This window comes from Salvia splendens, chromosome 7, assembly GCF_004379255.2.
Source record: "Salvia splendens isolate huo1 chromosome 7, SspV2, whole genome shotgun sequence".
Classification (NCBI taxonomy): domain Eukaryota; kingdom Viridiplantae; phylum Streptophyta; class Magnoliopsida; order Lamiales; family Lamiaceae; genus Salvia; species Salvia splendens.
In genome coordinates this window covers 26,579,803-26,592,860 of record NC_056038.1, presented here as the reverse complement: position 1 = coordinate 26,592,860, position 13,058 = coordinate 26,579,803, and the positions used below count along the sequence as shown (strand labels likewise).

Sequence of the window (13,058 nt, the reverse complement as noted above, 5' to 3'; positions counted from 1 at the left end):
GGAATTGCTTGTTTGCTTGTTCAATGCCGATTACCAGTGAGATTTGAGCCAAACCTTCGTTTCTGTGTGATTTTATCAAATGCTTGTTCTTGTTTCTAGAACTTGCTCCTAATCATATTAAGTCTACATAGTGAATGTGAATCTAGGAGATGACGTTAGGCATTCTTTGTTTTCCCCTACACAAGTGTATATATTTTTGTCTTAATCCCTAGTCAGTCCTCCTAGCCTAAAAAGTGTCCAATGCTAATTAACTGTTAAGTCAACCTCAAAAGTGATAAGCCTACAAACTTGGAAGCACATATGGGGCGTTGTTAAAAAATAATGGAGGTATAAGCTAGACGAAGTCTAGAGAAAAAAATAATAAATTAATGGAGGTATAAGCTAGACGAAGTATAGAAGAGTTTTTGGTTGGATCTCTAAATAAGTGAGGACATGATAGGAGGAAGAAGTTCGACAAAGTCTTACATATCTGAGATTTGTTTTGGTAAATGGTCTTTTGTTGGGAATTGTAATATGTGGGTACTTGTGCTTCTTATTCTTTTCAACCACTTTAGCCTAAATATTCCCTACCGTCCAAAGAGCCACATTACAACCTTAATAAAGTCATTTTTTAATTTTAAATTCACTTTCACGTTCTAGTCGAGGAGATGTTTGATTTTGAGCAAACACTACTTGTATTTTGATTTGAGTGATCATTATTGAGCCTCTATACACTTGAGAGTGAGTGAAGCATGAAAAATTACACTTCATGAACCCGTGAAGGCGTTGAAACCAAGTGATACACGAGAAGTAGCTCAAGGTAATGTTTGAGTGATCTTGTATGTTTTCAAGTTTGGGGGAGTTGACAAACTCGTATTATTATCGATTTAATTGGTCTGTTGAAGTGCTAAATGCCGAGTTTATCACTCGAAATTGTCTTTGTCCAGTCAATTATTCTAACTTTTGGAGTTTTATGTGTTTGCTGAGTGTTTTATGAAAATCACATGGAAAAGGAGGCAAAATACGTCTTTCCCTCCGATTCATTTCGAAGTGAGCAATTCTTATTCATGTAATTTTATATAATATTTTTATAAATTGAGTAGAGAAATAATAAAGTAAAAGAGAGAAAAAGGAGAGAAAATAATGTTTGTATTTAAAAAACATGTCATTCAGATTGTGAGTTGTGACAAGCAGAAAAAAGAATGGAGAAGTATTTATTTGCGATATTTAGTTAATTTATTTTAGAAATATGTTGTGGTCCGACTTGTAGTAATTCGGCCCATTAATAATGGATCGAGGCCTACAGCCCCCTACCATTTAGATGGATTTCTTCCTACTCTCTCCGATCGACCGGCAAGTCAGCTCCCCGCCGCTGCCGCCGTCGACTGTGCTCGCCGCCCTCTTTATCTAGTTAACTTCTCGTTCTTCTTTTACTTCTTTCCATCTTATTTGTTTTGACATCTGCAAATTTGTTAACATTTTTCAAATTGGAATTCAATTTAAAAATTGGGAGAGTAAGATTTGTTAGATGTTGATTTGAATGTCAAACTGTTTGATTTTTTTTTATTTTACTGATTAATGGATGTTGCATGATGTACAGAATTTGACTAGAATGAACCTATGCTTGTCTACAGCGGAAAAAAGGGTAATGCGCATAAATTAGTGAGAGAATAATATACTCCAGCTGTTTGGTTAAATGTCTCAACCAAAACTGACTTCATACTTGATATGTCTCAATCAAAACTGTAGAGTATTCATTTCTGTTCTTTGCAATTTTTTTTTCGTTTTAATGCCCAAATGAAAGAGATATAGTATATCACAAATGAATTTATTTCTATGGACAAGTTATTGTCTTCCCTTAGCAATGAATAATTTTTTAGTAAGGGCTGAGCTAAGTTAGGTATTTTTTTCACATTTTTTAGTAAGGGCTGAGCTAAGTTAAGTATTTTTTTTCACATTTTTTTACATGAATCAGATCAAAATAACCGTGCCGCAAATTGAGATAATGTTTATTAGAGGGATTTCATGGAATAAATTCAGGTGCAGTTCTCTGCTGCTCCACCGTTCCTATCTGGTTTTTGCATCTCATTACTCGACAGAGCAACTTGTTGTAAATACCACAAAAAATAGTAGTTCTACCTGCATTGAATGTCATATACTGAACCAGCTCTGTGATATTTTCCCCATATCAATTCGCAGTCCTAGTGATGTAGATTCATCTTGCAATCTATTGGATGTTAGGGCTGCCGATGTTTTTTCAGTCCGCAGCCCTAGTGATGTGGATTCATCTTGCAATCAATTGGATATTAGGGCCGCCGATGATTTTCTGCCGCCTGAAGATAAGCTGCGGGGAGTTTTCCTGCAGAAACTCCCCAGCAAAATCGCGATTCATAGCGCATTGAGCGGGGTTGGTGTAGAATTAAATAATTAAGTATTTTTTAAAGTAGTGAACATGGGAGACTTAAGTGGTGAGGCGATGTTAGTGTTTTTCAATTGGGCAATTGAGCAGCCAAATTTGTCAAAAGGTGTTGGTGCCTTCCATATAGTGCTTAAAGCATTGGGTAGGAGGAAATCATTTGTGCATATGATGGAAAAGGTGAAAGATATGGGGAACAGAGGGGTAACCGTGAATTCGGAGACCCTTTTCATTGTTATGGATAGTTATCTTCGCGCACATCGTGTTTCTAAAGCTACAACAGTTTTTGGGGAATTGGAGAAGTATGGGTTAGAATGCAATAAGGAAACTTTGAGTGTTGCGTTGAGTTGCTTGTCACAGCGATCACATGTAGGAACAGCGTGTTTGTTGTTTAATAGAATGAAAGAGAAGGTGCAGTGTGACAGTTCGATGTATAATAGGATGGTCAAAGCTTGGTAAAGTTACTGAAGTTGAGAAGTTTTTGAAGTTGATGGTGGATGATGGAGTTGAGCCTAATTGTGCAACTCATAGCTATGTCATTGAGGAGTTTGGCAGAGCTGGTAGATTCGATGATGCGATCAGAATTTTCAACTACTTGGAGGAGAAAGGGAGTGCACTGAGTAGTGAGGTTTCCAATGCCATGATCTTCAACTGTATTGCTAATCATGACATCGGTGGGGCGTTGAAATACCACAAGGGGATGGTGCACGATGGTTTTGAACCAAGCGTGGATACTTATGTCAGGATAATACTGTATTTCCTCAAAAGAAGAAGAGTTTCAGATGCCATCGAATTGCTCGATGTGATGCTTGGTCGAGGCGTGATTCCTTCAACGGGGGCTTTGACCGAGATCTTGAAGCCATTGTGTAGCTACGGTCCGCCATATGCTGCATTGATGGTGTACAACAAGACAAGGAAGGCAGGTTGTAAAGTATCGCTGACGGGCTATAAGCTGCTACTCATGAGGCTATCTAGGTTTGGAAAGTGTGGAATGCTGCTGAAAATGTGGGAGGAAATGCAAGAGAGTGGGTATGGTTGTGATATGCAGGTTTATGAGTATCTCATAAATGGTCTGTGCGACACAGGGAGGCTTGAATCTGCAGTGCTGGTTATGGAGGAATATATTAGCAAGGGATTATTCCCTAGCAAAATCATTTCTAGCAAATTATATAATAGGTTGATGGATTCAAATAAAGTGGATGTGGCTTACAAGCTATTTCTCAAGTTGAGAAATGCTAGGCTAAATGAAAATGCCCAAAGGTATTGGAGAGGTAAAGGTTGGCATTTTTAATTTATTGTTGTGTAATCTTCTGGATTTGATTGTTCAAGGTAAATAGGATGAAATCAAAGCTTTGGTAATGCCATATTTAGGAATTATTCTCAATCACATTAGTTCTATATTTTCATACTAGCTCCTCTGAAGCATAATTTACACATTATCAACTAACAATGAAGACAGCTCTCTCACAACCCATTCCATTGTTGGTCTACTTAGTGGATCATCGTTGGTGCAATCCAAAGCCATTTTTATGAGCCCAGCGCCCTCACTTTCACTATACTTCCCCTCAAGTTTCACGTCCATGAGCTCTCCCACATCCCCGGATTCCGCTGCCGCTCTCATGGCCGTGGAGAGCACTGTCTTGCCGGAGAGCACCTGGAGGATGATGACACCGTAGGCATAGACGTCGCTCTTCTCTGTGAACCGCCCCGTGCTAATGTACTCCGGCGCCATGTACCCCAGCGCCGCACTCACTTTCAGCGCCGAGTAGACCACGTCGTCGGCCAGCAGCTTCAGAAGGCCGCAGTCCACAATCAAAGGACTCATCTGCTCGTCCAACACCACTTTCTCCACAGATATGTTTTGGTGGATGATGCCACCCTTGTTCCACTCGTTTCTATGCAAATACTCCATACCTGAAATTCAAATTTTGTGGTTAAAAACAATGAGTAAAATTTACATTATATGGTAGATCAAATCTTGAATATCTTTTCCCTTTAGTATGTGGACCAACATATCTCATCAATGCTACATTTATAGCTACCGTTATGATGGTGTGGTGCCCCTCCTCCCAAGCAAGATACTATGTAATAATTTAACAACTTTCTTGAACATCAAACATTAAAATATGCAATAACAGTAAACCAATTAGTTACCTTTTGCAATGCCATGGATGATTGAGACTCTCTTTGGCCAATCAAGGATGCTATGATCATCTTCCCCATCAAGATAGTGAGACAAGTTCCCTCCCGGCACGAATTCGTATATCAAGAAACATTCCCCTCTAGCCTTGGAAGAGCAATAGCCCTTCAACTTGACAACATTCTCATGGCTAAGAGAACTGAGCAAGCTCATCCCCTTGAAGAACTCGTCCTCATCCGTCTTGCAGCTCGACTTGCTGATGCTCTTGATCGCCACAACCACTCCATCCTTGAGCGTTCCCCTGTAGACCCGCGGAGAACTTGCTCCTCCCCAGCAGATTCGCCTCCGAGAAATGGTGCGTAGCTGATTCCACCTCTTCAAGATTGAACTTGCTACAAGGAGATGCTTCCTCATGGCCATATTCTTGAGGAGAGGGATGGCTCATAACCTTGTGCAACTGATCTTTAGACTTATCTTCGGAGGTTTCGGATTTGTGCCCAACTTTCTGCTTTGCACGACGATATTTGACAGCACAGAGCAACGCCACCACGGTTAAGGCCAGGGTCACTGCAATGGCTCCTCCAACAATGCCTATCTGTGGGAGACGCGACGAGGAGCCAGAGCAGTGCGAGCAGTTCAACGGGAGAGGCGCTGACCGCGGTATGCTCGCTGCAGGGACTGTGCTCGCCTGGTTCGCGTTGTCCCAAGCAGTGCAAGCTCGAAGAGAAGGGAAACCCGAGCCGCACAAACCAGGATTGTTTTCGAAACGAAATTCTTCATTCAAATGTCTCAGAGCTTCAGAAATTGCAGAAAGAAATTAACAAAAATATGATTTTGACACAACAAAAAAAAATTGGGATTTGAAACAGAGCAGCTCATTCTCACCAAGAGGGACAACTCCAGAGAGAGTGTTGTTTCGAACATCAAGCACTTGCAACGAAACGAGATTCGCTAATGGGATCGGAATTGAGCCGGAGAGACGATTGGAGTTCAAATACAATCTTCTCAACATCCCCAAATTTCCCAAGCTGGAAGGGATCTGCCCTGTTATTCCGTTATTCTCTAGCGCAAGCACGCTTAACTTTTTCAACAGCCCCATCTCCGCGGGTATGTTTCCGGTCAGATTGTTGCAGCACAGCTGCACCACTGCAAAATCATCAAAACCTCGTGATGAAAAAATTAATTCGAAAAAGTACAAAATTCAAAACTAAAATTTGTCGAACCTTGAAGAGAAGCCATGCTTCCGATCTGAGGCGGAATTTCGCCAGTTAAACGATTGACGTTGAGATAGAGATCGGTGAGCTCGGTGAGATTAGCAATCTCCGGCGGAATTTGGCCGGTCAGGGAATTGTAATGGAGGTAGAGACCGGACAAGCACTTGAGCTCCGACAGAGCCGCCGGCACTTTTCCGGCGAGCAATTTCCCCTGGAGCGAGATGTTGGCGACCTTGCGGTGCTCGTTGCAGGCGACTCCCACGAACGAACCGCCGCACGGGTCGCCGTCGGCCGTCCAAGACGACAACCGCTTGTTTCCTGGATCCAAGGAAGCTTTTATCTCCATCAGCGCTCTCAGCTCTGCATTTCCTCTAACGAGATTTATGCAAACAGAGCTGCTGCTGAGAAGAAGAAGGAGAATGAAGAGCATGTGCATTTTTTTTGGGTTTGATGAAGAAAATGTGAGGCTATTTTGAGAGAGTGGGGAAAGAGAAAGAGAGAGAGAGATTTGGACTTTTGGAGTGTATTCACACATGCATGCACATTCTACACTACAGTTGTATTTTTGAAATACTACCATTGAGCTTTTTTCTGCATTTGTCTTTATTTCTATATTTTCTAATCTGTTTTGACATGTAAAAGTATGGACCCAATTTTATATTTTCTTTTTTTAGATATGCTATATAGTAAGACAAATATTGATTTTGAAGGAAGACACCAAATAAATTTAAAAGTCAAGAAAAAGTGTTGAGATTAGGAAATATAATATGATCTGCGACTGAATTCTTTGACCAATTTAGACCTAACTTCAACAACTTAATATGAATAATACCTCTATCCTACAATAGGAGTCACATTTGGTGTGAACACAGATTTTAAAATATGTAAAGATAAGTGAGTTGGATAAGTTAGTATATTATGGGACCTACTTACAACTTATATATTTTATAATAAAATGTGAGTGAAATAAAATGGTCGAATGTAGAACCTACTTATCATTTATGATAAAAGTGAAATGTGATTTTTAATGTGAAACGGACTGAAATGGTAAAATATGACTCTTATTGTCCCTTTGTCCCACTTAATTAAGACACTTCTTTAAAGAACTGTCTTAATTACGTGGGACAAAGGGAGGATGTGTTTAAGAAATTAAATAGTTAAAATTTGTTTAGTATGTTTAACGTTTTTTCAAGTGGAAATTCGTATATCCTCCTTAGCAAGAAATAAATTAAGAGCGTGAAGCAACTTACAGATATTTGTCTAATCTCCTGGTGATTTTGTCTTTAGTTTAATTTCGAAATCTTTAGCTATGAAATCCTTTTTATTAAACTAAATTTTAATCGAGTTAAATAAATACGTCCCGACTATCCTTATTATTAATTAACTAAAATTTGAGTGCATGTTTACATGTTAACATGTCCTAATTTTACACGATCATGTGTCTATGCAGCAATATTGTAAATATGAGTCACAGAGGGCAGAGTGTGTTGGGGAAAAAAAGAAAGAAAAAAGAAGTCATGGAAATTTTTTTCCACACGAAGTCTTTGCATCAAGTCCTAGTTGGTTAATGTAGGAAAGAATCAGTAGATTGATACATAATTGATATGCATTCCTAGCTTACCATAGATAGATAATTGATATGCAATCCTAGGAAAGAATCATTAGATTGATACATAATTGATATGCATTCCTAGCTTACCATAGATAGATAATTGATATGCAATCCTAGTTTACCATAGATAGATTGATATGTAATGAATGTAATTTAGGGTTATCTTAATTTGTGATATTGTAGCCTATATAAAGGTATATAACCTTGTACATTGAAGAATGAATAAGAATGAACGATTGTACCCAATTCTTCATGGTACCAGAGCAGCCAAATACCAATTCTCGACCCTGTTTTAGCCAAGATCAAATCCAGAAATCAAACCCTACAACCAAAACAATGCCAGACACAGCAGAGGATGCGAAGAAAATCACCCCAGACGAAACCAAAAGCTTGTGGAACAGTAAGAGTATCACGATGGCGTTCAAATTAAACGGGAGGAACTACCCGTTGTGGTCACGGCTGATGAAAGTGAAGATAGGCGATAGGGGAGCCTATACTTACATCCGGAATGAACCTCCAAACCCCGAGAGTAAGGGGTTTGAGGAGTGGGAAGAAAACGATCTCATCGTATTCTCGTGGATCGTAGACAACATCGAAAACGACATCATCTCCGATTTTACGCATCACCAAACATCAAAGGCGTTGTGGGAGAGCCTCGTCGTGACATACGAAAACAAGGCAGATAAGTATCTAATTTATGATTTGGAAGGGAAAGTTATTTCAATCAGACATGGATTTAGAAACGTATTACCGAAGGATCCACGGATTATGGTTCAACATCGACCGCTGCCAGAAATAGCCCGTAACATGCTGCGACAAGGGGATCGACCAGCAAAGAGTCCACTCAAATGAGAAACGTTTGATCAAGTTCTTGACAGGATTGAATCAAGAATACGAACCAATAAGGTGAGAGATACTAAAGGAAGAGCCATACCCATCAGTAGAAGCGGCCTACGGGTGGGTGAAGACGGAGGCGGCTCGACGCCGGATCATGCCACCAAAATCCGGCATACCCACCGTAGATGCCGACGGCGAAAAAGCCAATTCATCATTTGGGGAAATTGGCCATGGATTGGCCGCTCAGAACAGTCGACCACCGCACCGCACAGAATGGAACGGGCCACCACAGCGCCCCGCAGCCACAACAACCACCGGCCGACAGGGGAGTCTCCGACCCGACACCTCCAAACTATGGTGTTCCCACTGTGGCAAACAAAAACACACATGAGAAACCTGTTTCAAGCGGCTGGGGTATCCAAAGTGGTGGGAGGAGCGGCAAAAATTGAGAGTGGCGGTGCTGGCACAGGCGAAGTTCGCCGCTGCAATGAGTTGTGAGGGACAACACCGACAGATGGAGGTCGAAAATCAGAGGGAACAATGAGTGGCGGATCGGGAAACCACCAAGAGGGTCAGAATGGTGGCGGCGGTGTACGAGGCGCCGGAAACCTCGCTGAAAGAACCGGGAGCGGCGCGGCGTAGTCTAAAGGAGGTAAAGGGTTTGGTTTTAAACCAAACCATAATAAATCCCACATATCCCTTTTTAATCCCCAAAAGTTTGCAAAATCAGAAATAGAGCCCCATCATATTAAACACCGGCCCCCAGACTTGTTGAAATACAAAATTGACCCCAAATACTCCCAGAAAATACAAATAAACCCCAATACATGTGATTTTGTGTCAAAAAACCCCTTTGCACCCTTACGAGATATTTCTGCTGCATTTCATGTTAATAGTAGGGATGGTACACATACTAAGGGATGGATTTTTGATTGTGGGGCAACCGACACAATGACTCCAGAAAAAGATGACTTTATTAATCTCAGTCGGGAAGTTGATAAGTCCTATATTAGAACTGCCAATGGGGAATTAATTACAGTTGTAGGATCTGAAACTATTGAGATATCTCCTACTCTTCGTCTCACAAACTGCCTATATGTCCTTACCTTGTCTCAAAGGCTAATGTCTATTAGTCATGTCACCAAGGATTTAAATGGCACACTCCTAATGCATCCTGATTTTTGCATCTTGCAGGATATTCAGACGAGGAGGATTCTTGGCCGTGGCACTGAGAAGCAAAGACTCTATTACGTGGATGAGATAGCTCATCATGGTAGTGCGATGCTGGCTCACGGATCTACGAAACAAGAAACTTGGCTTTGGCACCGAAGACTAGGGCACCCTTCCCCTGGTTATTTTAAACTTCTTTATTCGAACCTTTCTATTCCTGCTGATTTTTCTTGTGTAACTTGTGTTTTGGCCAAAAGCCATAGACAATCTTTTAAACCTACAAATACTCGAATGAATTCCATATTTTCTTTAGTACACTCTGATGTATGGGGTCCTGCTCCTTTTTTGGGTGGAAATGGTTTTAGATATTTTGTGATATTTGTCGATGATTTTACTAGGATGACATGGGTTTATTTCTTGAAACATAAATCTGAAGTATTTGATAGATTTGTCTTCTTTGTGAAACTTATCCAAACACAATACCACACCACTGTTAAAACCCTCAGATCTGATAATGGGAGGGAATTTGTGAATACTGCCATGACCCAATTCTGTAAGGAAAAAGGTGTCATCCTGTCACGACCGCCCATACTAGGGGTGTTACAAACGAGGCGATCGTGACCTAGGGTCAAACATTTAAGTATAGCATTTAAGGATAACAGTTCATAAGAAATGCTCAATTAGCTTAAAAGAATAGTATTTTAGTTCAAAAATATATATAGCAGCGGAAATAAGGTTTCAAAGAGAGTCAATGATGACGCCTATGTATGAAGACACAACGCATCCAAATTCCCTATGCCGACTCAACATCCACCGCAACATCCCGCTCAACCTGCACATAGGGAAAACACATGCAGGGCTGAGTACTTGTTGTACTCAATGGGTTCATGCCGAAAACATTTTCATAAAAACAGTTATGTCATCCATACCAGTGATCTCGAGTTTTATGTAGTTAAGAAATATCACGAGAACACAAAAATATTTCAAAGTCTGGCCAGACAATCAATCTCCCCACTTTCTCATCAATCATTCAATCACATTCTCTTTCCATAGTGCGACGAAAGTGTGGCCACACTATTCGCCCACGAGACCGGCCGACTAGCAAGGACGGCTCACGATCCCACTTGTGTACACAGCCTGATAGGGTTTGCGGCCCTACTCAGACCCGAATTCGTTTCATTCTTTCATTACAGCCATATAGCCTAACAGAGCAAGCTCAGACGAACTAGGCATCAGGCAACAATCTCATAAACAAAACATCATGGCATGACATAACACTTTAAACCACCCTTATTTCTCCATAATCATACTTTAGAAAGCGTAAAAGAGTTTAGTAAAAGAAAGCCCACCTCGTTCTCTTAGCAATTCACACCCCAACTTAGCAACTCTCGATCCTCGAGTTCACGAGTACACAACACCCTTGTCAATGACAACACAAGTCAGTCTCACACAACATCATCTTACTATGCATGTCCTATCGCTTCTCTCTCGTCGTTTTCCTCAATTTCCCAAACCCAGCATACGTCACATAGGTGTAAGACACGCGTAACACATTTCAACTGATCACAAGTGATTTCAACATTTAAACACGTTTCTTGGACATACATGCATCATATAACACTTTTAAATCTTGAAACTAGGTGTCATTTTAATAAGGCAGAAAACTGGCAGAATTGCGCGACCGTTTTGTAAAAATTACTATAAAATCACCCAACCTCAAAAGATGCTAAATTTTGGTCACAATACATAGGACACATTCAAGTTCATCCATGAAAATTTTCATATCGAAATCACGCCATTTAGTCAGTCATTTCACATATTGAACTCTCTGGTCAGAACATATAATTTCTGACAGTATTGCGCAGTAAACTTCAAAAATTCACCAAAAATTCATCCTTCCTCATATGACGCTAAAATTTGGTCACAACACATTAGATACATTCAAGTTCACCCAGTTTAAATTTCACACTGAAATCATATCATTTGGTCAGTCAAAACATTTATGCAACTCTCTGATCGGAACATAAAATTCTTGCAGCACTGCGCAGTTCATTTGAAAAATTCACCGTAAATTCATACGATGTCCAATCAGGCTGAAATTTTCACAAGACTCAGAAGACACTTCATATTTTCATCTAGTTCAAGAATCACATCGATCGAAGGTCATTTGGTCGGTCAAACAGATTTCGAAACATTCTGGCCGAGAACACACGTTACTGGCAGAATTGTGCAGTCAGCTTCAAACATTTTTCAAAAATTCATATTTCGACAAAAAGAGCTGAAATTTATACGAGACACAGAAAACAACTTGAAGTTTACTCAGTAAAAATTTCATAGAAAAATTCGTTCGTTTGATGGGTCAAATACAGATCATAAGTCACTGGTCGTGCATCACAGATTTCTGGTTCAAGTTCGAAAATAGGGTTTTTAAAACTTCCACAACACAAACACCGATTTTTCATGCTCGATAACACATAATCATGCTTACACGTTCCTCATACACATATTTGCACATAAACTCATATTATTCACCAAATATTTCAATCCAACACACATGATTTCAATCAACAGCGCAAATCAAACAAGTTCTTACGAAACACACTTTCCCTCCCGTTAAACTTGCGATCTATCAAACTTACACCCTCTACATGCATGTAGGACTCAAGAACATGGTCAAAACGGGTAGGATGATAGAAAGTGAACAATATACCTTCTTGAATCAAGAAAAACGAACGGTAGAAACAAACGTTGACACGATTCGTCCCTCTCCCTTCACCGCTGCCACGAATCCGCCGTCGCGGGATCCGCCGCCATCGGCTCCTCCTCTCTCTTCTCTCTCTCGGATTCTCGATTTCGAAAGAAATGAAATGAAATGAAAGGAGGTTGTATTTATAGAAAATATTTTCATAAAAGACAAAAATTCACGTCTTTTCGTTCGATGTGACGCGTAATTAATGCAGCGTTGAAAAACGTGCCTGATGTGACGCGATTCTTATCCAATTGGAAAACGTGTCTGATGTGACGCGATTCTTATCCAATTGGAAAATGTGCCTGATGTGATGCGATTCTTATCCAACTTTTCGTCTCGATTTGTTGTCGAAAGTGTATTTGATACGTGGTTTATTCTTTCGTGTAGGTAACGATTTAATGGGTCGTTACATTCTACCCACCTTAACAGAAATTTCGTCCCGAAATTTGATCGTCTTACATAAACAACTCAGGGTACTTTTCTTTAATTCCATCTTCTAACTCCCACGTGGCTTCCTTGGAACCATGGTGTTTCCAACACTTTCACGAATGCTATTGACTTGTTTCGCAACTCTTATATCTTCCGATCTAGGATTGCCTCTGGCCTTTCCTCGTAGCTCATGTCGGGGTTTAGGATCACTTTTTCTTGACGAATCACATGCTTGGGGTCAAACACGTACATTCCCAAACTGGGAGGTAACGCCAAACTGGGAGGTAACGCCAAACGATACGCTACAGGACCTACTTCATCGATAAACTCGTACGGTCATACAAAGCGCGATTTCAACTTGCCCTTCATTCCAAACCTCACAACTTCTTTCGTCGGGGGTACTTTCAAGAACACTTTATCACCAACGTAGAATTTGATTTCCGTTCGACGCACGTCAGCATACGACTTTTGCCTATCTTGAGCTTTCTTGATCCTTGCGCAGATTTGATGCA

General features: G+C 40.5%; 1 protein-coding gene and 1 pseudogene across 1 annotated transcript; one reads left to right on the top strand and one right to left on the bottom strand.

The window, feature by feature from the left end:
* The first annotated feature begins 1,226 nt into the window (after positions 1-1,226).
* Positions 1,227-3,729, top strand: LOC121742459 (putative pentatricopeptide repeat-containing protein At5g43820). The gene is given in 3 exon segments (XM_042135595.1): positions 1,227-1,389; positions 2,179-2,832; positions 2,834-3,729. Coding segments are annotated over 2 exon segments (1,254 nt in total). The 5' UTR covers positions 1,227-1,389; positions 2,179-2,431; the 3' UTR covers positions 3,687-3,729.
* A 5-nt stretch (positions 3,730-3,734) lies between these two features.
* Positions 3,735-6,305, bottom strand: LOC121742458 (annotated as a pseudogene).
* Between the last annotated feature and the right edge of the window lie 6,753 nt (positions 6,306-13,058).